The 24,585-nt window shown below is 50.8% G+C and overlaps 1 protein-coding gene across 1 annotated transcript; it reads right to left on the bottom strand.

Annotated features, from left to right (window-relative positions):
• Positions 1-985: 985 nt before the first annotated feature.
• LOC101942365 (keratin, type II cytoskeletal cochleal) lies at positions 986-21,806 on the bottom strand. The gene is made up of 9 exons (XM_005291874.5): positions 20,314-21,806; positions 19,139-19,347; positions 12,791-12,851; positions 12,487-12,582; positions 7,626-7,790; positions 7,367-7,492; positions 4,778-4,998; positions 3,234-3,268; positions 986-1,242 (listed from the first exon to the last, which is right to left on the bottom strand). Exons 1-9 carry the CDS (start codon positions 20,725-20,727, stop codon positions 1,055-1,057), a joined length of 1,515 nt encoding a protein of 504 aa, XP_005291931.2. The 5' UTR covers positions 20,728-21,806; the 3' UTR covers positions 986-1,054.
• Positions 21,807-24,585: the final 2,779 nt, after the last annotated feature.

The raw sequence follows: 24,585 nt of genomic DNA, 5'->3' as shown, positions 1-24,585 counted from the left end.
GTGAAACTAATTAATTCCCACCCTCTGCATGCTTTTAAATGAATGCAGTTTGTACTGAAATAATAGAGTAAACTCTTATGGGCCATGGCACCATGCATTCTCTTGGAATGTTGGAAATAAATGGAAGCTACACCTCTACCCCGATATAACGCGACCCGATATAACACGAATTCGGATATAAAGCAGCGCTCCGGGGAGGCGGGACTGCGCACTCCGGCGGATCAAAGCAAATTCAATATAAAGCAGTTTCACCTAAGATTTTTTGGCTCCCAAGGACAGCGGTATATTGGGGTAGAGGTGTATTTATTTTTGATCCAGCGTACCAGATTGAAAAAGGGTGGCCTGAAGAGAGGCCCGAGGCTGGGGAATGTACTGCAAAATTTAAAGTAATTTTTTGGACATTTAATTTTGGGCAATTTTATGCCCTTCAAACTTCACTGTGTGTGTGTGAATTTCTGCATTCTAAAAAGCCAATTTTAAATCTGTCTGCATTTTTTTCTGTAGAAAGAAAGACTGATTGGAATTTTAGCCATTTTCTTTTTTTTTAAACAAAACTAGGACCATTTATGGATTCTTAATTAAGCGCGGGGGTTTTCAAAATAGCCTAGGGGGTTTAGGTGCCCAAATCCTATTCAGTGGGAGTTCAGCACCTTATTCGCTTGGGCTCATTTGAAAAATCCCAGCAGAAATTTAGAAAAACTTGATGTTCAAATGGTTTTGCCTTTGGGTGGGTGAAATTCACCTTCATGCAGAGACCCAGCCCAAGGGCTATAGCGGGACTTAAGTCACGTGTAGGCATTAGCCTGTCCTCTGCACAGGGGTGAATTTCACCCTAGATCCTGCTCGTGGTGGCAAAGCTCAATGGGGCAGAGTCAAGCCCTGGGCTATCTGCAGTGGGGTCATGCACTGTGATGTATCTTACTGGCATTTCATTCATCACTGCAGCATTTTGCAACCAGTTCGGCTGTCAGGAGACAATAAAACCTTTTTCTTTCTATGCCATTTATTTATTTTTTACTCATATTCTGGCAGTGATGGGCTTGGTTTTTGGAGCTCAGTTCCTGTCACTTCTTCTGCTGGAAGAGGTTGTTCTCAGAGAGTACGCTTTCATACCACCAGGGCTCCCTCCGGAGGAGAAGGAGAGGCCCCCGCTGCCCATTCCGCTTCCCAGGCCGATTCCTCCTCCGAAGCCATACCCACCCGCGCCGCTGTATCCGCCTCCAGCGCTAGAATTGAGCACAGCTATGGAGCAAAAACAAAACCATCGTAAATGCCCAGGTTTGCAGATCCACTCCAGTCAGCACCAGTCAGTTGTGCCCAGCTGGTCCAGAGAGGGCCTGATTCTCCATCGCCCTGCACCCTGTGTCGTGATTCACACCAGTTCAAAGAGACTGCCAAGTGTGCCAAGGAGCCATTTTGTGTGTCCTTTGCACTCATTTTTGCACTGGTGTAAATCACAACACAGGGTGCAGAACAATGGAGACTCAGGCCCTGAGGGTGCCATGGGAACAGGAGCACGACCTGGCCACAAGACCATAGTCCTGCATTAAGAGGCACTTCTGCCCACCCCTGTCCTCATGCAGATTCCCATTCACAATGGGACTCCCACAAGGAAGCAGGTTTCTTTTCCATGTTGGCTTTTGAAAAACAATTAAATTGCATATTATCAAATAAAAGAAATCAAACGAAAAGCCTGGAGCACCCATGGAATCGGCGCCTACGGGGCTGTGATTCCCAGCTCCTGTAGTCATACTCCTGCTAGCTCTCATCTGAGCTAGCACGCTACACACAGTAGTGGAGCCGTGGCAGCTCAGGCGGTGGGGTCAGGAAGGTTTCTACGTGGGGCAGCTCACCTGTGCCACTGCTGCTGTTGCCCCCGTGCTCCCATGGCTGTGTTACTAATTCTGGAGCACTAACTCGGATGAGAGCTGGCATGAATATGGCTACTGAAGCTGGGAATCACACCCCTAGCTCATAGCGGTGTCAGCGAGAATCAGGCGCAGTAGGTTTGGCGGGTGTGTGAAAGGTCCACAGCAGGGGTGTGGATCCTACGGCTCGCGGGCCGCATCCGGCCCGTTGTTTCATTTCAAGTCTCTGCACCGTGGGCCGGAAGCCCCGAGCCACGGCGCTCTCCCGCCGGCGGGGCTGGAGCTGTGAGTGCCGGCTCGTCAGAAGTCCGGTCGGCTCCGCGCAGCGACCGCCATGTCCCTGCGGCCCCTAGGAGCAAGGGTGATCAGGGAAGCTCCACGCGCTGACCCCGCCCACTGCGCCGGCTTCGCAGCTCCCACTGGCCGGGAACCGCAGCCAACGGGAACTGCAGGAGCAGCGCCTGTGGGCACGGGCAGCACGCGCCGCGCAGAGCCTCCTGGCCCCTCCGCCTAGGAGCTGGACATGGCGGCTGCTTCTGGGAGCAGCGCAGAGCCAGGGCAGGCAGGAAGCCTGCCTTAGCCCCGCTGTGCTGCTAACCGGGAGCCACCTGAGGTAAGCGCCACCCGGCCAGAGCCCGCACCCCAAACTCCCTGCCCCAGATTGGAACCCCCTCCCGTACCCTAACTCCCTCCCAGACCCCACACCCCAACCCCCACCCGCACCCCAACCCCCTGCCCGAGGTTGGAAACCCCTCCCGTACCCTAACTCCCTCCCAGACCCCACACCCCAACCCCCACCCGCACCCCAACCCCCTGCCCCAGCCCTGAGCCACCTCCCACACCCCAACTCCCTCCCAGAGCCCACAACCCAACCCTCTTCTTGCACCCCAACCTCCTGCCCCAGCCCTGAGCTCGCTCCCGCGCTCCAAACCACTTGGCCCCAGCCTGGAGCCCCCTCCTGCACCCCAAACCCACACCAGAGCCTGCATCCCCTGTCCCACACCAGAGCCTGCATCCCCAGCCGGAGCCCTCACCACCTCCTGCACACCAACCCCCTGCCCCAGCCTGGAGCCCCCTCCCACACTCTGAACCCCTAATTTCTGGCCCCACCCTGGACCTAGGGGAAGGCCCAAGCCTTCCCCCCGCCCCAGGCAGTGCTGTGTGTGGCCTGCGACTGATTTTTTCTGTGAGTCAGTGGCCCCTGATAGAAAAAAGGTTCCCCACCTCTGGTCTATAGGATATTATTGGGGTCATCCTCATTCATTTTCTCTAGGGATACAATAAATAAAATAAATGGCCTGTGAACCTTGAATTGCATTTTCTCAAACCTCTCTAGGGAAGGAATTAATTATAAAGCCAACTCACAGATGCTGACATTCCCGGCGTGGTCCCCAGCCAACCTGTTGATGGAGGAAAACAAAGGCAAGAAAGAAGAATATTGGTTAGACTTCTCATCAGATATGGTACCCAGAGGCTTTTGGCTTTGAAGATCAGCACAATGGGAATGCATTATGATTGCTGTTATAAATAATGAATATAAGACAGCTGTATCATCAGGTACTTTGTCCACTGCTAACAAACATGCTCCAACCCTTCAGGACATGTGTGGTTAATGGCACATTAGTGGCACATCCTACTCCGACAGGAGCTGATGGAAGTAGATTTGGTTGAAAATTTTCCATCAACGTGTGTTATTTTTAATAGTAAACCGTTTTGTTGGGGTTTTACTTTTTGACAAAATGGATGTTTCCATGGAAAATGTCACTTTGGTCAAAACAATTTTTGAATTTTAGTTAAAAAAATGAACATTTTTCTCACGACCAATAATCTGTTTATACTGAATTTTTTTTTTTTTTGCCAGCAAGAGAAAACAGACCATGCTTTGAGCAGGGGGTTGGACTAGATGACCTCCTGAGGTCCCTTCCAACCCTGATATTCTATGATTCTATGTTTCATTTAAAAAAAATGAAACGTTTCGAAGAAAAATGCTGTCAAAACTAAAAAAAAAAATTCATTTTCATTGAAATTTTTCACAGGGAAAAACCATCAGCTCTAAATGGGATTTTTGCTATGGACGTCAATGGAAACGCAGCAGGGCATTGAAATCTGTTCTGGGCTCACGTGGGACTGATGTGGTGCATTCGCTTTTCCCTGCCTCTGGGGTTAACTTTTCTCCCACCTCCATGAATATTCTCATTCGACAGATGTACCTTAGCAGTAATGCCCCAATCCAGAGAGGAGCTGAGAACTTGCCTCTCCCATTGATGATGACAGTCACTGAACCCCCATCTCTCAGGATCAGGCCCTGTACGTCTTTTACCTTTATGCAGCATGGGGCAGGGATCTCTAGCAGGAGGGTCTCTGCCGATTGAAGTCACTAGTAACAGGATTGGGGACTTCAGCAGCAGAGTCCAGGGAAGGGGTAGGGACGGTTTTATGGCCTGCAGCATGCAGGGGGTCAGACCAGATGATCATAATGGTCCCTTCTGACCTTAAAGTCTATGAGTCTATGAGTAGTTTTAAAGCCCTGAATCCTGCTCCAGTTAAGACGGGGTAAAACTCTCGTTGACTTCAAAGGAAGTAGGATTGAGTCCTAGATACAGCAAATGATGTCTCATGGGAAACTCTGAACAACACAGGACCTCATTCCTCACTGCCTGGCTCTTGTCATCATTCACCCCCACGTGCAAAGCAGGTGTGAAATGCCACCAGTCTGATGTGGGAGCATCACGCATCTTCTTTGCACAGGTGTAAATAACAGTTCAAAGTGGAGGACAATGGAGAAACGGGTCCTTCTTTCTAGAAACGATTTTGCATGCTGTACACACCATGGGTCAGACCCTCTGGGGAAAACTGGCCTAGTTCTGATGCACTATTCCAATGATTTTAGGCCTGTATATTGCACCCACCTGCTCTCTTCTCCCTCCAGCAGCTTCCTGTAGGTGGCGATCTCGATATCCAGGGCCAGCTTGACGTTCATCAGCTCCTGGTACTCCCGCAGCTGACGCGCCATGTCCTGCTTGGCTTTATTCAGGGCAGCCTCCAGCTCCTCCTGTTTTGCCATGGCGTCTTTGATGGCCCTCTCACCACGTTCCTCGGCCTCAGCAATGGCTGCCTCCAGCTTGGCGCGCTACAAGTGCACAACACGGGACTTCGGTGTGTGTTTCAGCCCCTTGGTGTGGTATTTCTGTTCTACTATCTATCTATGCCATCTATGGTATCCATCCTTCCCTCTATGCCATCTATGGTATCCATCCATGCATGACATCTATGGTATCCATCCATCCATCCATCCATGACATCTATGGTATCCATCCATCCCTCTATGCCATCTATGGTATCCATCCATCCCTCTATGCCATCTATGGAATTCATTCATGCATGACATCTATGGTATCCATTCATCCATCCATCCATGACATCTATGGTATCCATCCATCCCTCTATGCCATCTATGGTATTCATACATGCATGACATATATGGTATCCATCCATCCATCTTTGTACTGGATGGACAGACACACAAATAGATAGACCTATTCATCTATCTATCCATCCATCTATCTGTCGATGACATCTTTGAATCAGAGACAGATACACACAGAGAGAGATGGACTATCTATCTATTTATCTATGTATCTAATCTAGGCATTCCCAATGCACAATGAGTTAGTTGACTTCTTCTTAGAAGTTACTCCAGCTGGAGCTGCCATTCTAGATCGGACCTTGGGTCCATTTATGGTAGTTGGGCAATGAGCAATACCTGACCTTCCAGAGGACAACAAAAAAATCCCAGTGCAACCTGCCTATCTACGGATGGATTGTATTTCTAGTGCACCCTTTACTGTAGTATCAACATTACATACATCTGTAGAATAGTACAAATGTTAGGTTGGAAAGACTTGCTTTTAAACTGTCATTCATTATTCAAAACCAACTTTACTGGATCACAATATTTGCTTGTGAATGCCTGTTCCAGCCACCCTGCCCTGAAACCAAATAAACACCCGCTGAGTGATTCACAATAGCTTATCTCCCCGCTTTGTGTGCACTCTGGTTATTCATTGCAAATATCCACGCCTTGCAGGCAATGAACAATCGGCTTTGCAGGAGTTTTAAACATCTCTTTGATGAACTGATTAAAGCCCCGGGATGAAGTGAAGAAAAACCCCAGCCTGGCTGAATGAGCGGATCCCGTGGACACCTGGCTCTTCCCTGATACAGAAAGGGAGTGGAGAAGTTAGGTGGATGGATCATAGAAGTCAGAGATGGCAAAGAATCGGAGTGTCATGTCCCTCTCCGTAACCCATGCAGGATTGCTCCCTATTGCCCTGAAATTAAACACCCTGGCTGGCCCGGGGCAGCTGACTTGGACTTGTGGGTCTCAGGCTGTGGGGCTGTAAAACTGCATTGTAGGCCTTGGGGTAGAGTGACCATACGTCCGGTTTTGGCTGGCAAAGGTGAGCATTCATCAAAAAAGTGGGGTGTGGAGGAACATGCGCGGGGCAAGCGGGGATGCCAGCCCCGTGCAGAGGGGGAGGCAGGGCTCGGGCCAGGGGCAGACAGGGCTTCAGCAAACAGCTATGCCAGCCCCAGCCTCGCGTGGGGGGCAGGCAGACCTCGGGAGAACAGCAATGCCAGCCCTGCATGGGGGGGAGGGAGGCTCGGGGAAGCGGCTCAGGACAGTCCTGTGCGGGGGGAGGGGTGGCGTGGGCCAGCAGCTTGGGCCAGCCCCATGCATTGGGAGAGAGGGAAAGGTCTCAGGCTAGCCCCACACGGTGTCCCGTTTTCCCTCGGTTGGAGCCTGGGCTCTGGGATCCTCTCCCGTTGTGGGATCCACCTTGAATGGTCCCTTAGAGTATATACTAACTACCTATGCTAAACAATGTGTTCCACCTTGAATTTAGCTTAGATGCTCGAAGTCCTGTTCCTAGACCCGAAGAAGAGCTCCCCAACAGAAGTTGGTCCAGTGTCTCTCTATTAAGTGTCTCCCAGTGTCCTCCATTGTCTCTCTATTAACCTGGGTGTCAACCGCAGCTGCTGCAGTGCTTCGTGGGAGCTGTAGTCCCATGTTCCTCGTGGCCCCATTCTTTTTTATGGGCCCGGCTCTCCAGTCAGACTCCATCCTCCATGATGCACTGCAGAGCCTCGCTGCGGCTGAGCCATCATGACATAGAGCCAGGAATAGAAACCACATCTCCGGACTCCTACCGTAGTGTCCTATCCACTCGACCATGACTGCAGGAAGCACTGGCCAGTGGAAGTCATGGTGGCAGTACTGGGACCAATATAATGAGGGACATCAATTTCTGGAGATTGCTGTTGCCTTCCCTAGCAAGATCTTCATCTTCTGACATTATAACTGCAGCTTTACCCAAGTGCTTTTAATAGGCACTGACCGTAAGGCCTCCTACTGTATTTATGAACCTTATTTCTACTAAACTCACGACTCAACACTCTGTGGAAGAAGCAGCAGGAAAACCAGGCCAACTCCTCACCTGGCTTTTCACGTTGTCAATTTCAGCCTGCAGTCTATGGATCATGCGGGTAATCTCCGTGATCTCTGTCTTGGTGTTGCGCAGTTCATCCCCGTGTTTCCCCGCCGTGGCCTGCAGCGTCTCGAACTGCGACACACAACAATAGCTCCATAAAGGACAGTCATCACTATAGCTCTCAATGGCCCCTCATGGACCAGCCTCTCCAGACACATATTAAATAGCAGAAACTCCTAGTTCCCCGATTTCCATCATCGCTCACCTTGGTTTGGTACCAGGACTCCGCTTCCATTCGGCTCTTCTTGGCCATGTCCTCGTACTGCGCTTTGACCTCAGCGATGATGCTGTCCATGTCCAGGTTTCGGTTGTTGTCCATGGTGAGGACCACAGAGGTGTCAGAGACCTGGGCCTGCAGCTCCTGAAGTTCCTGCAAATTACATGAAAAAAATTATAATCTCAATTGGCTAATTTTCTATCTCAGCTGAGCTTAGGGGTTGCCAACTTTCTATTTGCAGAAAACCGAACACCCTTACCCCGCCTCCTACCCCGCCCCTTTCCCCAGGCCACACCCCCTGCTCACACAATCTCCCTCCCTCCGTTGCTCACTCTCCCCCACCCTCGCTCACTTGCAAATTTTCATCGGGCTGGGGTAGGGGGTTGGGATGAAGGGAGGAGTGGCGGTGAGGGCTACGGGTACAGGCTCTGGGGTGGGGCTGGAGATGAGGGGTTTGGGGTGCAGGAGAGGGCTCTGGGCTGAGGCAGGGGGTTGGGGTATGGGACGGGGTACGGGATCTAGGCTGGGGGGGTGTGGGCTCTGGGGTGGGGCCATAAATGAGGGGTTCAGGGTGTAGGAGAGAGATCCGGGCTGGGGCAGAGGGTTGGGGTGTGGGAGGGGGTATAGCTTCTGGGCTGGGGGGGTGCAGGCTCTGGGGTAGGGCCATAAATGAGGGGTTCAGGGTGCAGGAGAGAGATCCGGGCTGGGACAGGGGGTTGAGGAGTGTGGGAGGGTGAGAGTTCCGGGTGGGGGTGCGGGCTCTGGGGTGGGGCCAGGGTTTGAGGTGCAAGAGGGGGCTCTGGGCTGGGGTAGGGGGCTGGGGTGCAAGAGGGGGTGCGGGCTCTGAGCAGCGCTTACCTCAGGCAGCTCCCGGGAAGCTGCCGGCATCTCCCTCCGGCTCCTAAGCGGAGGCACAACCACGTGGCTCTCCGCACTGCCCGCGCCTGCAGGCACCGCCCCCTCAGCTCCCATTGTCCATGATTCCTGTCCAATGGAAGCAGCGGAGCTGGTGCTGGGGGCGGGGGCAGCGCACAGAGCCTCTGTGGCCGTTCCTCCGCCTAGGAGCCAGAGGGAGATACCAGCAGCTTCCCGGGAGTTGCATGGAGCCAGGTAGGGAGCCTGCCTGCGGCGCCGACTGGACTTTTAACGGCGCGGTCAGCGGTGCTGACCGGAGCCACCGGGGTCCCTGGGTTCCAAAACCAGACACCTGACAACCCTAGCTGAACTGCCTGATTTCTCCCTCCTGTTCTAAGGTATCACTTTTAGAAACCAATTAAGATCAGACAAGAGAAGGAAAGGAAGGGAGATAAGAGGAAACTTGTCAAACAAATCGTTAACCAGGAAGAAATCCAACTAAGTGTCACAACACTGTAGCTGCCAAACCAGATCCTTCTGATGCTGCAAAGTGTGTGTGTGTGGGGGGGGAAGCAGAGATGGAGCTGACACCCGTATCCAAACTCACCCAAAGTTTAAGGGGGTCTCTGTAGAGAAAGGATCCCAGCTGTGGTGTGAAGGGCCAGATCCAAATGTATTCAAAGTTTGGATCCAGAGGTTTGGAGCCGGCCCAACGTTACTACAAAGTTAGGGCCAGATTCTACCACTTTTAGCCAAGGATGTAAAGTGACTATCTCTACTGACTGCCAACTGAGCAAGCCAAGTTTAAAGTAAGAGGGATAAATTAGAGAGGGCTCCCCCTACTCTCCCTAGCAAAGGCAGGCACAGCTCCTGCGATGGGGTGATCACCTCACACGGGATCGAAAGGGTTAAGGTGGCCAGGCAGGCCAGTTAACTCCAGAGGCTGCATCTGGAGGAAGAGCCAGGAGCAGGTAACTAATTGGAAGCAGGTTCAGCTGTGCAGGAACGGGGGGTGGGGGGAGTGCCTGTATAAAGCCAGGTAACTGACAACAGTTGGGGGCTGCTGGAAAAGGCTGCAGGAAGGCCTGGGAAACGGGAGAAGGTTTAGAGCTGGTACACCCAGAGGGAGAAGGGGAACCAGGGGTGGTGGGAAGCAGTCTAGAGAAGGAGCAGTGAGGACTGAGAGAGAAAAGCCCAGAACTGCTGAGCTGAGGGTCCCTGGACTGGAACCTGGAATTGAGGGCAGGCCTGGGTTCCCCTGCCAGCCACTGAGGGAGTGAATGAGAAGACTGCCTACTCCTGCTGGAGAGGCAAGACTGGAAGGGGAGAAAGGCTGAGTGATCCAGCCAGAAGGAAGAGGATGCTGCGGTTCCTGGAGTGAGAATGTGGCTGCAGACCAGAGGGAGAAGCGGAGCAATGGCATGGAAACCGCAGAAGGGGGTGTCAACCTCAAGAGCTAATCCCCAGAGTGACCAGGAGGAGGCGCCAGACCAGAGGGGAGTGGTGCAGACTGTGACAATTTGGTGGAGAACGCAGGCACACGGTTGCTCCTGATACAAGGGGCGGTTGAGAGACTGTGGTGGACCGTGAAAGACTGTATAAGGCAGTTACCCTGATGCAAGGCGAGCAGGACAGACTATTGTAGAGATGCCTGAGGCAAACGGCAACGGAGCCGCAGTGCGCGGAAGCTTTGTTTGCAGAGGGCATTTAGACCCTCCCAGGCTGGACTCCAGAATCCCCACCCCTGCAGAAGTGTGTGTGGCTGGATCCAGGCCCTGCTGCAGCAGGTGCAGAGAACCAGCAGAGACAGTGGGAGACACATTGGCATGTGCAGAATTATTTGGCGCCAAACTGCGGCAGACTCTAGTTATAAGCTCCTGCAGGAAGAAATTAGTAGAGGCCGCCGGGCGTGAGATAGGAAGGAAGGTATCGAGCCAGGAAGCCAGAGGCCTGGGCACAGAAGTGTTACGCCTGTGAGCGAGGAGGACACCAGAAAAGGGAGTGTCCCTACTAGGATGGGGGAGAGAAGACAGCCCAAAAGAATGTGTCCTGTGGGGCGAACAGGAAAAAGAGGGGCATGTTTTGCCTGTGATCAGCGGGGGAACCTCTGGAGGAGATGCCCATTGTAGTAAGTGAAGGCCCTAATGAAGGCCCAGTATGAGGCCTGAGGCCTGAACCAAACTAAAGTAATGGTCAAGACTTTGCTAATATAAAGCAAAGTTAAGCTGTGAGCCAGAGGCAGGCCCTGCTCACAGAAGCTGGCAAGGAAAGGGCTGGTGTTGCATAAATATATATTCACCTAGCAAAGTTAAAGTATAAATATGGTACCAAGAGGTACCATAGGGGAACATTCCACAGATAACATGGAACAGGCCGACCCATCCCAATGACAGGGGCAAAAGGGTAAAATGATGAATAGAGTTGTTTTGATGGAACCAACAGGTACAAGGTGAGAGGCGGCACCTTACTACGTAGAGGGGTTGCACCTCAATACGTCAGGAGTGATGTGTAACTTGTTTGTACCTGTGTATAAGAATGTATCCCTGGGGTGGTATCTTTGTCCAGCCACGGGGGCAGTGGAAAGTCCCGCCTCTGAGCTGGGTCCTTGCCAAGAGGCACTTTCTCGTAGTATGCCCTGAATTAGGCTCAGAAACCTACAGGGAACTGCAAATTGTGTCCGAGATCGCAATAAACCTGGCCGAGGTGCCTTTGTACCTTACTAGACTCTGTGGTCATTGGGGGTTCTCGTCGGGTTTGCTGTGTCAGCTATCTGCGCAGAGCTGGGGCAGCACACAGAGGGAACGCACGCACGCAGCCGAGTGATATCAACAGGAGAAAGCAGAAGCACCACACCGGTAGCATCTGACAACACCCATATATGAGCTGTGAGGTGAAGGCTAGCCCAGGGGAAGGGGCTGGGCAATAGAAGGCCAAAAGGAAGCCTTGCGGACAAGGCAAAGAAAAGGGTTGGCTTCGGGTGCCATGAGGCTGGCCATATAAAAAGGCATTGCCCACTTAAGAGAGGGCGTGGTACCAAAGGGGAAGTATGGGTCCCAGTGAGGCAGGAAAAAAGGGGTTACAAGATAGAACAACTGGAACAGAGAGGGCCCAGGTGAACATAGGAACGACCACAGAAGGGCAGCAGACTACAGTGGGGCCTCAGACCCTGACGGAAAGGGTATTGGAGGCTTACCAATGCGAATTGGAGAGAGGCCCAAGGTGGAGTCTTTGGGCATCATGACCAGTACTCAGTTAACTCTTTTGCCACAAGAAAATCAATATTAATTTTTTTTAGCTTGCGCCACTTGCATCTTCTGCAGTAAACTGCCCATATGCATAGGACCTGATTCTCCTCCTTACAACAGTATAATTCTATTATCTTCCAGAAAGCTATTCCTGATTCTCACTTCGAATCATAGAACTGGAAGGGACCTCGAGAGGTCATCTAGTCCAGTCCCCTGCACTCAAGGCAGGACTAAGTATTATCTAGACCATCCCTGACAGGTGTTTGTCCAACCTTCTCTTAAAAATCTCCAATGATGGAGATTCCACAACCTCCCTAGGCAGTTTATTCCAGTGCTTAACCACTCTGACAGTTAGGAAGTTTTTCCTAATGTCCAACCTAAACCTCCCTTGCTGCAATTTAAGCCCATTGCTTCTTGTCCTATCCTCAGAGGTTAAGAAGAACAATTTTTCTCACTCCTCCTTGTAACAACCTTTTATGTACTTGTTTAAGTGAGAGAAAAATCAGGATCTATCCATCCATAATATTTACATACCATAGCACTAATCACCAAGCATCTCCTTGGAAGTTACACACCATCAGTCTGTCTATTTACGATTAGGAAGACCAGATGTCCCGATTTTATAGGGACAATCCCAATTGTGGGGTCTTTTTCTTATATAGGCTCCTATTACTCCCCACCCCCTGTCCCGATTTTTCACACTTGCTGTCTGGTCACCCTAATTTATGATAGAGGGAAAAGTCACTTACTGCTTCGTAGAGAGACCTCAGGAAGTTGATCTCATCGGTCAAGGCATCTACCTTGGCCTCCAGTTCCACCTTGTTCATGTAGGAAGCATCGACATCCTGAAGAATAATCAGAGATACAGTGAGACCAAGTTTGGCTTCAGTGGGTGTCAGGGGTGCTCATTGTCTCTGAAAATTAGGCTGTTTATTTAGGTTCCCAGATAAGAATTCGGGGGTTGCCTACATCCAGGGCTAGTCTACACTAGAAACGCTACAGCGCCTGTGAGAATCAGCTTCTGCAATTTCATTCCAGGATCGTGCCACTCACCTTTTTCAGAATGACAAACTCATTCTCTGCTGCCGTGCGCTTGTTGATTTCATCTTCGTACCTGTTGGGAGGAAAGGAAGTGATGTTGGTTAGAGCTAAAGCTGGTCAGGAATTTTTAGACAAAACGTCTTCTCGTCGTAAACGCCCATTTGTGGAAACTGAATCTGTTGGTTTGGATAAATCTCCCGATTTGAGAAATGTTTTTTGTTTTTTTTTGAAATTGTAGAAACAGGCCAGTTTAACGTTTTAGAAACAAAGCTTCAGTGTTCGGTTCCAAATGACTTTTTTGTTTTGAAATTTTACTTCATTTTATATACCTTAAAAATAGCCTTAAAAATGTTACAACATTTCAGTTGGGCCCAATCTGATTTTTTTCCAGGTGATCATTTTACATACATGTCGGGGATTTTGACTTTTTGTTCTGATGTGGGATGGGGAAAAAAGTCAAATCTCAGAAACTCTCATGGAATGGGAAAACCGTTAGTTAGTGCCTGGCCAAAAATTCACAGTGAATAACTTAGCTGATCAGTTTAGCCTCTTGCTCCATTTGAGAATCATCTCCAATCAGTGTATGATTTCCCACCATGCGTTTGTCATTTGAAATTGTTTGCTGCAGGTTCTGTGGAGCGCCTTTTAAAGTGTGTGTGTAGGGGGGACGCATAGATTTGTCCCCTCCCTCATCTGACCCTCCTCTTCCCTTCTTAGGGCTCCCCCCAGCAGCCTGACCCCCCTACCCCATGAATAGCCCCTACACCAGAGGTGGGCAAACTACAGCCCGCAGGCCACATTCAGCTTGTGGGACCGTCCTGCCTGGCGCCCGAGCTCCCCAGCCCCTCCCCTCCAGTCCTCTTCCCCCGCAGCCTCAGCGCACCGCGCCGCCGGCGCAATGCTCTGGGTGGCGGGGCTGTGAGCTCCTGGGGCAGTGCAGCTGCAGAGCCCAGCCTGACCTGGTGCTCTGTGCTGCACGGTGGCGGTGGCGTGGCCCAGCTCCAGCCAGGTGGTGCGGCTGTAGCGCCGCCAGCCACCGGTGCTCCAGGCAGCGCGGTAAAGGGGCAGGGAGCAGGGGGGTTGGATAGAGGGCAGGGGAGTTCAGGGTGGTGTTCAGGGGGCGGGGGTGTGGATAGGGATCAGGGTGATCGGGGGGGAGCAGGGGGTTGAATGGGAGCAGGGGTCCCAGGGGGGCAGTCAGGAAGGAGGGGGGGTTGGATGGAGTGGTGGGGGGCAGTCAGAGGCAGGGGTTAAGGGGGCAGTCAGGGGACAGGGAGAAGGGGTGGTTGGATGGGGCAGGGGTCCCGGGGGGCTGTCAGGAATGAGAGGAGGAGTTGGATGGGGTGGCGGGGGTCCAGGGACGGTCAGGGAACAGGGAGTGGGGGGGGGTGGATGGGGCAGGGGTCCCAGAGGGGCCATCAGGGAACGGGGGGGTTGGATGGGGCAGGAGTCCTGGGGAGGGGGCAGATAGGAGGTGGGGGCTAGGCCTCGACCTCCTCCCCTAACCAGCCCTCCATACAATTTACGAAACCCGATGCGGCCCTCAGGCCAAAAAGTTTGCCCGCCCCTGCCCTACACTCACACCCTCCAAATTTAACCAAGTAATCCTTAGCCCTAGATCCTCAGCTGATGTAAATCAGCGATGGCACTACTCCTATTTGCACCAGCTGAGGGTCTGACCCTTGGTCTGCCCAAACTGCTCATTGCAAGTGTCCAAGAGTTGAAATTCATGCTGTGTTAGTTGTCTTTGATCGGACACACAAGTCACATGCTGTTCCGGTTGCCTGTTTGGATGAGCGGGATCTCTTGAAATCAGGTTTCTGGTGCAAATAGTCACAAGTTCCTCCCCAGGATATCCGCCAAAAGCAAATACAGGTGCAAAAGGGGTGTGAATCGTTACAGCAAATTCATCCAAACTTGGCTGGCAGTATTTCCTCCTCCTCGTTATGAAGGCTATTATTAAGCACATCTTTATACCAGGATTTCAAAGCATTTTGCCCTCATTGATTAAGCCTCAATACCCCAGCAGAAGGTCAACAAGTGTAATTAGTCCCTTTTCACAAATGGGGAAACTGAGTCACGGAGAGGCGACGGCTCAAATTTTCCAGTGCTCTCTAATTTGGGCTACATCCGTTTCTGGAGATCCATTTTTTATGACTAGCTGATCGTACTACAGTAGGATCTCGGAGCCCTGGTGACGGCCCAGGACCCCATTATGCGAGGCACTGTACAATCACAGAGCAAAAAGACCCATCTTTAGACGCGACCGGCTGGCTCCTCTGCATAGCGCCACAGTCTTAACTGGAGCCACGCTATTTTACAGCCCCTGAGGATCTGGCCATGAAGCCTGATTTTTAAGAATGCTGAACATTCAGAATTCCAGCTGAAATTAACAGGCACTACCGGAGCCCAGCTGCCCCTCTGAAATGCAGGGCTGCATGCGAGTCAAGTGAATTTTCCACAGCAGAGTGGAAAATGCCACCTGGAATACCTGAAACCCAGCACAACAGCCCCTGAAATCCCCAGCAGAGCAACCCCGGGTTTTTTATTCTAGCTGAGCAGAGCCAAGGAGCTGTCTGGGAGACACTTTTGCTGGGATCATAAGACCTGCTCTGTTCGCTGACACTGCGGCTGCACATAACGTAACCTGTTGCTTTCCAACGTGCTTTGAGGAACGTGGAGTTTAACAGGCACCCTGTTTAACAGAGCGCTGCCTTGCATATACAAAGCCGGGTCTTCAGCTCGTAAAACTCAATGTGACTCCATTGAAATCAATGGAGCTGCACCAATTTATATGAGCTGAGAATCCGGCATTCGTGAGTGGATTGCATAACTTGACATTTATACTGGCATGCTGTGCACACAGAACCTGTAGTGTGGCGAGAAGGGGGATGAAATAAGTGAACAGATGTCAAAGGAGTTACCTGCCTCACCCCAAATCAGGGTAGGTCTTCAGTTCACATAGGTTTGAGCCCAAGCCCCTTCTGTCCACATACAAACCATTCTGACTTGGGGCAGCAAGCATCCCGGTCCCAGAACCTTGCTTGGCCAGTGGGTCAGAGGCCGAGTCCCCCTCAGCGGATGGGTCCAAGCCCTGTCATTTTGCAGTGTGGACGCAGCTCAAGCCACAGACCCGAGTCAGAAGGACTGTGTCGTACGCTATGAATGCCTTAGCACAACTGAGAGACCTGAGGCCAGCAATTGTAAGCCCAGGTTAACAATGCCAGGGACGCCCAGAGGGGGGGGCAAGTGGGGCAATTTGCCCCAGGTCCCAGGCCCTGCAGGGGCCCCCATGAGAGTTTTTCGGGGCTCCTGGAGCGGGGTCCTTCACTCACTCCGGGGGCCCCGGAAAACTCTCGTGGGGCCCAGGCCCCCAGAGCTTCTTCCGCTCTGGGTCTTCGGCGGCAATTCAGCGGCTGGGGGTCCTTCCGCTCCGGGACCTGCCGCCAAAGTGCCCTGAAGACCCATGGTGGGGGGTCCTTCCGTCCCGGGACCCGCCGCTGAAGCGCCAGGTCTTCAGCAGCAATTCGGCGGCGGGGGCCCCCCGCCACCAAAGACCCCAGGCCCCCACAATCCTCTGGGCGGCCCTGAACAATGCAGTGTGGATGGTCAAGCGCAGGCGTGGAAACACGAAGTCCACAAGCCTGGGTCCCACTGTTCTCAGTAGTGGCAGATGACAGAACAAGGAGCAATGGTCTCAAGTTGCAGTGGGGGAGGTCCAGGTTGGATATTAGGAAAAACTTTTTCACTAGGAGGGTGGTGAAGCACTGGAATGGATTCCCTAGGAAGGTGGTGGAATCTCCTTCCTTAGAGGTTTTTAAGGCCCAGCTTGACAAAGTCCTGGCTGGGAAGATTTAGTTGGGAATTGGTCCTGCTTTGAGCAGGGGGTTGGACTAGATGACCTCCTGAGGTCCCTTCCAACCCTGATCTTCTATGATTCTATTCTATGATTCTATGACCTGGGTTTACAATGCAGTGTAGGCATGCCCATTATCGGTATCAATCCAGGTACCGAATCCAGTATGACTGGAGCCTGATTGGACGTATAGTGGTGTAAAACAGGAGCAACTCCACTGATGTTACTGGTGTAAACCTGGTATGAGTGAGAGAAGAATCACAACCATCTTGATGAGTTTCATGCTTCAAAATTCTTAGGGCCTGATTCTTATTTACAATTTGACCCTTTTTTACACTGCTCTGCCTTTGTAAAGGCGCCTTGCAGTGCGTGTTAATTACAGACACACTCAATTGAAGGCCCCTTCACGCTGCCAGAGCACTGAAGCCCCTGGGCTTCATTCTCCACTGCCTTTGCACCTGGGCAGGGGTTTACACCCACTTTGCACGGCTCCAGTGAAGCTACATTTATGCCAGCTGAGGATCTGGGCTGAGGAAAGGAAGCTTTTAAAACCCTCTTTGCACCGGTGTAAAGCATTGCTCCATAGGTGAGACATTAATAAATCAAGCCAGGGGGGACATCCCATAGCCAGGAGATAATGCAACCCCCTACAGTCTTCATTTTGTTTCATCTACATGCCTCTCAGCTGCACCTGTGCAGGGATTACCAGTTATTGACTTTTCTCCTGACACTCCCTGGGGTTTATCTGCACTATTTACAGTTCCTGTTCACTCCAGTTTGTCAACTGTTTTTTTAACATCCCCTCCTCAGATGGGCGCGGCCTGTGGTGAAAGGAGCAAGGAGTGGTTTGAGTTGGACTTTCCCAAGGGATTTGGTTAAGATCGAGAAGCCCCTTGTTAGAGCGCAAGTCATTTTTTCCCCATTGTTTCCCTGGGACTATGTCAACGACAGGTACGTAACGTTATGAATCAGAGGGACCTACTCTATAGGCAGTGCTGCCTACTGGATAGTGCTGTGGACTGGGACTTGGGGTAGGTCTACACTACCCATGTCACAGTGCGGCTGCGGCAGCTCTCCCGGAGATTAAAAAAAACCCACCCCGAACGAGCAGTAGTAGCTTTATCTATACTCTCTATACTGGCACTTTTCAGCACTAAAACTTTTGTTGCTCAGGGGGCTGGGGGGTTTCACACCCCTGAACGACAAAAGTTTTAGCGCTGAAAGTGGCAGTGTAGACACAGCCTTGGGAGACCTGCCTCTGCCACTGGCCTGCTGGGTGACCTTAAGCAAGTCATTTCACTGCCCCGTGCCTCAGTTTCCCCATCTGTAAAAGGGGAGCAATGATACTGACCTTCTTTGTAAAGTGCATTGAGATCTACTGACGAAAAGTGCTTTATAAGAGCTAGGTATTATTATCTTTAATAGCTGTGATATATGGAATTTAGCCTTTTCTATGATGATGTTGTGACATTACCAAAACAGAACATTGTGATGTTTCCAGGAAGAACTGTTTTGAAAGTGCCAATCCACACAGAAAAATTGAAAAAGTCCGCTTGTTTGTTACAATTCGGAACAAAAACACATTCTGAAATGTCAGCATTTCTCCCCGGGAGTGGAAATTCTGTTTCCCGACCGGCTTTAGTACAAAGTCTCTGTTTGCAAACAAAGCTTTCTCCCTGGCTACAATTGATGTGGCTTTCCAGTCCCTCTTCCAATACTGTATCTGTAACTCAGCCAAAGGTCAGCCACTAACTACAGGGCTGGAAATCTCATCTAAATTGTCTTGGCACATGCAAATCATGTCCCTTAGAAGATTACAGTAGATTGATTCTACAAAACTGTGCTGTTGGAAGCACGTGTGTACAAATGTGACACCGACAGACCTTAGTCGTTGGTGGATGGGATCGAACCTGGGACCTCAGCAGGGCTGCCCAGAGGATTCAGGGGGGCCTGGGCAAAGCAATTTTGGGGGCCCCTTCCATAAAAAAAAGTTGCAATACTATAGATTACTATATTCTCATGGGGGCCCCTGTGGGGCCCGGGGCAAAGTGCCCCACTCGCCCCCCCGGGCAGCCCTGGACCTCAGTGCATAAGCCAAAAGCCATTTGGCTCTTAGCTAAGGTTGTAGCATGTGTGCATGTGCACACACACACACACACACACACCCCTCTACCTCAGTGCCACTAGATGGTCATTGGTGGGCAGGATCGAACCTGGGACCTCAGTGCATGAGCCAAAGGCTGTAGTTAGTGCACACACACACACACACACACAAACTACCTCAGTGCCACTAGGGGGGACAGAACACTACAGCAACAGGTGTGGGGAATACACAAGCAACAGAAAGCAATTACTGTCTGGCACGTAAGCTATTTTCTGCAATGGGTCATAGTCCCCTGCCTTCGAAAGGATTCCCCCACTGAAGAGCCTGAGCTATCTTTGCAAGGATGCCAGACAGCTCTCGCGGGCTCAGCAGACCGTTAGACAACTAGATGATACATTACTTGTTCCTGAAATCCTCTACAAGATCCTGCATGTTCTTCAGCTCGCCCTCCAGGCGCCCCTTGTCATTCAGCCACCCGTCTAGCTGCTTCCGCAGGTTGTTGATGTAGGCCTCGAACATGGGAGCAATGTTGCTGCGGGTGGTCTTTTGGTCCTGCAGGAGGCTCCATTTGGTCTCCAGCACTTTGTTTTGCTGCTCTAGGAAGCGGACCTGCAAGCCAGGAGGGGAACCAGACCTCGTTAGCGAGCCAGCTATAACGGTATCACAGGGGTTCTCAAACTGGGGGTCAGGGCCCCTCAGGGGTCGCGAGCTGTCAGCCTCCACCCCAAACCCCGCTTTGCCTCCAGCATTTATAATGGTGTTAAATAGGTACAAAAGTGTTTTTAATGTATAAGGGGGAGTCGCACACAGAGGCGAGCTGTGTGAAAGGGGTCACCCGTGCAAAAGTTTGAGAACCACTGGATTGCTTCAAGGACTTACATATTGTGCGAGGTGTGGGGGAGGGGAAAGGAATTGGAACTATTCAGGGAGAGGTTTTGAGATTCTGAACCGAGATAACACCCCAGTTTTCCTACGACTGGTTCACTAGGCAAAGGCAGCTTTTTATTGTTAGAGAGGGTCAGATTTTGCTTCCCCTGGGAATCTGCCTAATGACTTCGAGGGCAACTAGATCATAGAGCTGAATGCCCGTCACCCTTTGAGGGGATTTAAAACCCCCCAGCCTGGATTCCCATCCAAATTTTGCACATGGATCAGTTGCCCAACTGGGGTAAAACAGCAGAGCTAAATGGGTGTCAATTAACCAAGTCCTGAGAACAGGTCAGCTCAAAGCCCCAGACCCAAGCACCACCTTGAGTTTGGTGGTGTTGAATTAGCACCCAGATCTGACCTTTTGGGGCTTCTGAAATCCCTGGGATTTTTGCAGCGTAGCCTAGGTTCCCTGAATGGCACCAGCTTAATAAACAGGGAGCAAGCACCGAGGCCTTCACTGAAGCAAAAATTGTTGTGGAAGTCAACAAGAGTAAGAATTCAATAAGGGCTACAGGATAATTTTACCATCCATCTTTAGAACTACGGAGCCTGATCCAAAGCCCACTGAAGTCCAGGGAAAGTCCCCCGCTGGTTTCACTGGGGTTTGGATCATCTCACGAGTTGCCACCTGTTCCTGCATCTCACCTTGTCGATGAAGGAGGCGAATTTGTTGTTGAGGGTCTTGATCTGCTCCTTCTCCTCTTTACGGACCGTCTGGAGGGTGGGGTCGATCTGCACGTTGAGGGGCACCAGGAGGTTCGGGTTGATGGTCACCTCTTGGATGCCGGCACCTGCGAACCCACCACCAGCTCCTGCGCCGTACCCAGCGCCGAGCCCATATCCAGACTGGACGCCGTAGGAGCTGCCTCCACCGCCCAGCGAAATCCTCTTGTTGGCAGAGCCTAGGCTATAGAGACTGGAGCTGCCAAAGCCACCTGCCCTTCCCAAGCCGGCACCCCCGCCCAAGCCACGGGTCGAGGAGACATTGCTGACTCGGACCTGTCTAAAGCTCCCTGGGGGGGCAGCAGAGCGAGAGCTGAAACTTACAGACCTCGACATGGTTACTGGGCTGGGTTCTGTCCTTCCCCTCCCAAGAAAGCTCAGGCCGGCTACAGTGGAGCTCAGGAGAGAGCAAATGCGTCCCTCTGAGCCTTCCTCTCCTTTTATCCGTTAGAACAGCGGGGCTTGGTTAAAGGGCAGAGGAAGGATCATTTTACGGAGGGCTGGGTGTGGCTGGCAGCTGGCCTAGCTCATTCAACCTGCTGAAGGCGGAGCGTTGGGGGAATGCTCCCATGAAATACTATCCCTCCTTTCCTCTCACAGATGTTAGCAGAGGGTTCTTTTACTCCTGAACCTTCCTTTATTTCTTTGCCGCTTGGAAAGAACTTTTATAGCCTCAAGACATTGGGATTCATTTGTATATTTCCTCTAGGTTCACACAAGCGAAAATAAAGGGCAGCCATCCCTTAGCAGTCCCAGGGGCCTGATTCTCATTGCCACTAAGTCCCTTTTCCCTGCTCCGGCCTGCACAGGAGCCTTAAAAAGGAACAAAGGCATGTGACGTTGCCCGGGCCAGAATGGGGGGAAAGGGGGCCTTTTGCGAATCAGGCCCAGACCACCCGACATAAATCAAGACATCTACAACAACCGCCTTCCCCGCCCCCCCAAACAGTACAGTAAAACCTCAAAGTTACGAACACCTTGATAATGGAGGTTGTTCAGAACTCTGAAATGGTCAGAACTCGGAGCAAAACGTTCCGGTTGTTCTTTCAAAAAGTTTACAACTGAACATTGGCTTAATACAGCATTGAGACTTTACTCTGCAGAAGAAAAATGCGGCGTTCCCTTGGTTTGTATTTGCTTACATTGAACAGGGTACTGGCCTGTACTGGCGCTTGGTTTAGTTTGTTTGTCTCGGCCGCTGCCTGATTGCGTACGTCTGGTTCCAAATGAGGTGTGCGGTTGACTGGTCCGTTCGTAACTCTGAGGTTCTGCTTTATATGGCAGATCCCAATTAAACGTCACAGCGCAAGAGAAATAAGGAAAGGCACTCAGACAGCGCTCCTTTGAGAGCAGCTGCAGCCTATACGACAGAGGAGACACGCAGTGCTGTCGCCTGGCCTCTTCCCGTTTCTTCTGACTTGTTTCCCTTCTTGATCTCAAATAAAAGCCAGTTGAGACTGAAGGTGTGTGTTTTGCACTCTGGGCAAGGAAATGTGCCGTGGTCAAAACAAGCAGGATCAGCTCCTGGGGTAATCCATCTGATTCCCGCACAGAAGGAGGCACAAAGTACAAATATTTTTGAAAGCCTCTCCCACTTCTGAATGTCTACAACGAGAAGGAGTATGTCCCTGCTAGGCTCTTTAAGCCCTACCCTGATATTTGAAAATCATGCATGGTTATTTAACCCCCTGTGCTCTTCTGCGGGGCAGAATGAGATGGGCAGGGGATGATGGTACAATGTTCTGGCTAAATCACTTTCAAAATATTTGCGCACCCCTATGTGGGAGGCAGCTGGAGTGGATTGCAGCCGTTCCAAGCAGGAGCCTCTTTGTTAACCATGTAGGAGAAATAGCTTTATTGAGTGACTTTATTGACTGACCGACAGACATACTGGGTCTGCTGCTTCCTTTCCTTGCACCAGTGCTTAGGTTGGATTTAGTTAACGCGTGCTAGCAAAGCCCGGCCCCGGCACAATCTCTTTGCCTAGCGTAGAACCGAATTAACACCTGGCTCTTGGTTTTTAGCTGATGGAGCTTGAGCGTTGGCTCCTTTGTAGTGTCTTTTATACCCGTGCAAAATGGGGACAAAATGCAGCCAAGCACAACTGGGTGTGTTTCACGTTCAGTTTGCACACAGAGAAAAGGACAACGTAAGGTGCAAGGCAGGAGGAAATCAGACCCATTAAAAGGTAACCTTGATCTCAGTTAAACCGGTATAAATCCAGACTTACTCTCATGAAGCCAATGGCCCGCCCTGATTCAGATGTCACTTATACCAGTTCTAACCCAGGGTAACTCTATTTATTGCAGTGGACTTGGTCCTGATTTACATCAGCAAGAGAGAAGACTCAGGTCCATTAAAAACCAGTTTCTACTCTCATTTCCACCCAAGTAACTTCACTGATTTCAACCGAGTTAACTCCGGATTTCCACCAGGGAAAGTGAGAGCAGGGTTTGGCTCCGCCCGGTTCTCTGGCAGTCCCGACACATTAGAAGCAAAGTTTCTTTTTGTTATTGTGGACGCCATGGTAACTGCATAGTTTTGCACCTGGCTGAACTAATAATGAATGCTTACAAATCCATGTGAATGACCCCTTAGTGACTCTGCAACAAGACACAGTATGAACCTGTTAAACACCTTCCCTTCGGGAAGCAAAAAGCCTTGGAGTTCTGGCTAGAGCTGGGGCAACACGTCAAAACATTTCATTTCACTTTTTTTCAAAACAAAAAGTGTTGACTTTTTGATTCAAACTGAATGTTTGTTTTGACTTTGATTGAAATTTTGTTTTTAAAACATTTGAAAAAGTGTGTGTGAGTGTGGGAGGGAAACCCTTCCAAATGAAAGTTTCATTTGACCCAAAACAAACAAACAAAGAACAACTTTTTCAGTTTGCTGAAAAATTCAAAGTATGTTCATTTCAGGTCGACCCAAATCTATTTTTCCTGATTGTATGGTTCAGCCATTGAACCAAAATATCAGTTATTTGAACTGCCCCGGTTCAAGTTGCTTGCTTCAAGCTTAATCTTTCTCTTCATGGAGTCACACCACCCATCCGATGCACGGCTGGGAACAGTCCCTTTTCTATGCGCACACAGAGGAAGAAATGGAATGAGTCATAACAGAGAAAATACAAAGTCAATACAAAGTCCTTATATAAACACATGGACAGGCACAAGGAGATGAGGCCTCGTTTCTGCAGGTCCTTGCCCAGCAAGAGCTAGTTGTTACACTCTGGTGTGTAAACAGCCCTCTGCATTAAGCAGCAGTGAGTCTAACCCCGTGTGAACCTGAGCTGTTAATGTCAAGACTGGTGGGTAGGAAAGAGAGGCCATGTTGGCAGGAAACGGAGATGGAGCTAAGGATGATTCTCATCATGAAAACAAGATGCTTATGTACCACAGATTCATAGATTTTCATAGAATCATAGAACTGGAAGGGATCTCGAGAGGTCATCTAGTCCTGTCCCCTGCACGCATGGCAGGACTAAGTATGCATAGAATCATAGAATATCAGGGTTGGAAGGGACCTCAGGAGGTCATCTAGTCCAACCCCCTGCTCAAAGCAGGACCAATCCCCAACTAAATCATCCCAGTCTTTGTCAAGCCTGACCTTAAAAACCTCTAAGGAAGGAGATTCCACCATCTCCCTAAGTAACCCATTCCAGTGCTTCACCACCCTCCTAGTGAAATAGTGTTTCCTAATATCCAACCTAGATCTCCCCCACTGCAACTTGAGACCATTACTCATCTGGTACCACTGAGAACAGTCTAGATCCGTCCTCTTTGGAACCCCCTTTCAGGTAGTTGAAAGCAGCTATCAAATCCCCCCTCATTCTTCTCTGCAGACTAAATAATCCCAGTTCCCTCAGCCTCTCCTCATAAGTCATGTGCTCCAGCCCCTAATCATTTTTGTTGCCCTCCGCTGGACTCTTTCCAATTTTTCCACATCCTTCTTGTAGTGTGGGGCCCAAAACTGGACACAGTACTCCAGGTGAGGCCTCACCAATGTCGAATAGAGGGGAATGATCACATCCCTCGATCTGCTGGCAATGTCCCTACCTATACAGCCCAAAATGCCATTAGCCTTCTTGGCAACAAGGGCACACTGTCGACTCATATCCAGCTTCTCGTCCACTGTAACCCCTAGGTCCTTTTCTGCAGAACTGCTTCCTAGCCATTCGGTCCTTATCTAGAC

The sequence above is a fragment of the Chrysemys picta genome, chromosome 22 (assembly GCF_011386835.1).
Source record: "Chrysemys picta bellii isolate R12L10 chromosome 22, ASM1138683v2, whole genome shotgun sequence".
Lineage (NCBI taxonomy): Eukaryota > Metazoa > Chordata > Testudines > Emydidae > Chrysemys > Chrysemys picta.
The sequence above is the reverse complement of the archived record's forward strand: the minus strand, read 5'-3'. Positions and strand labels throughout refer to the sequence as shown.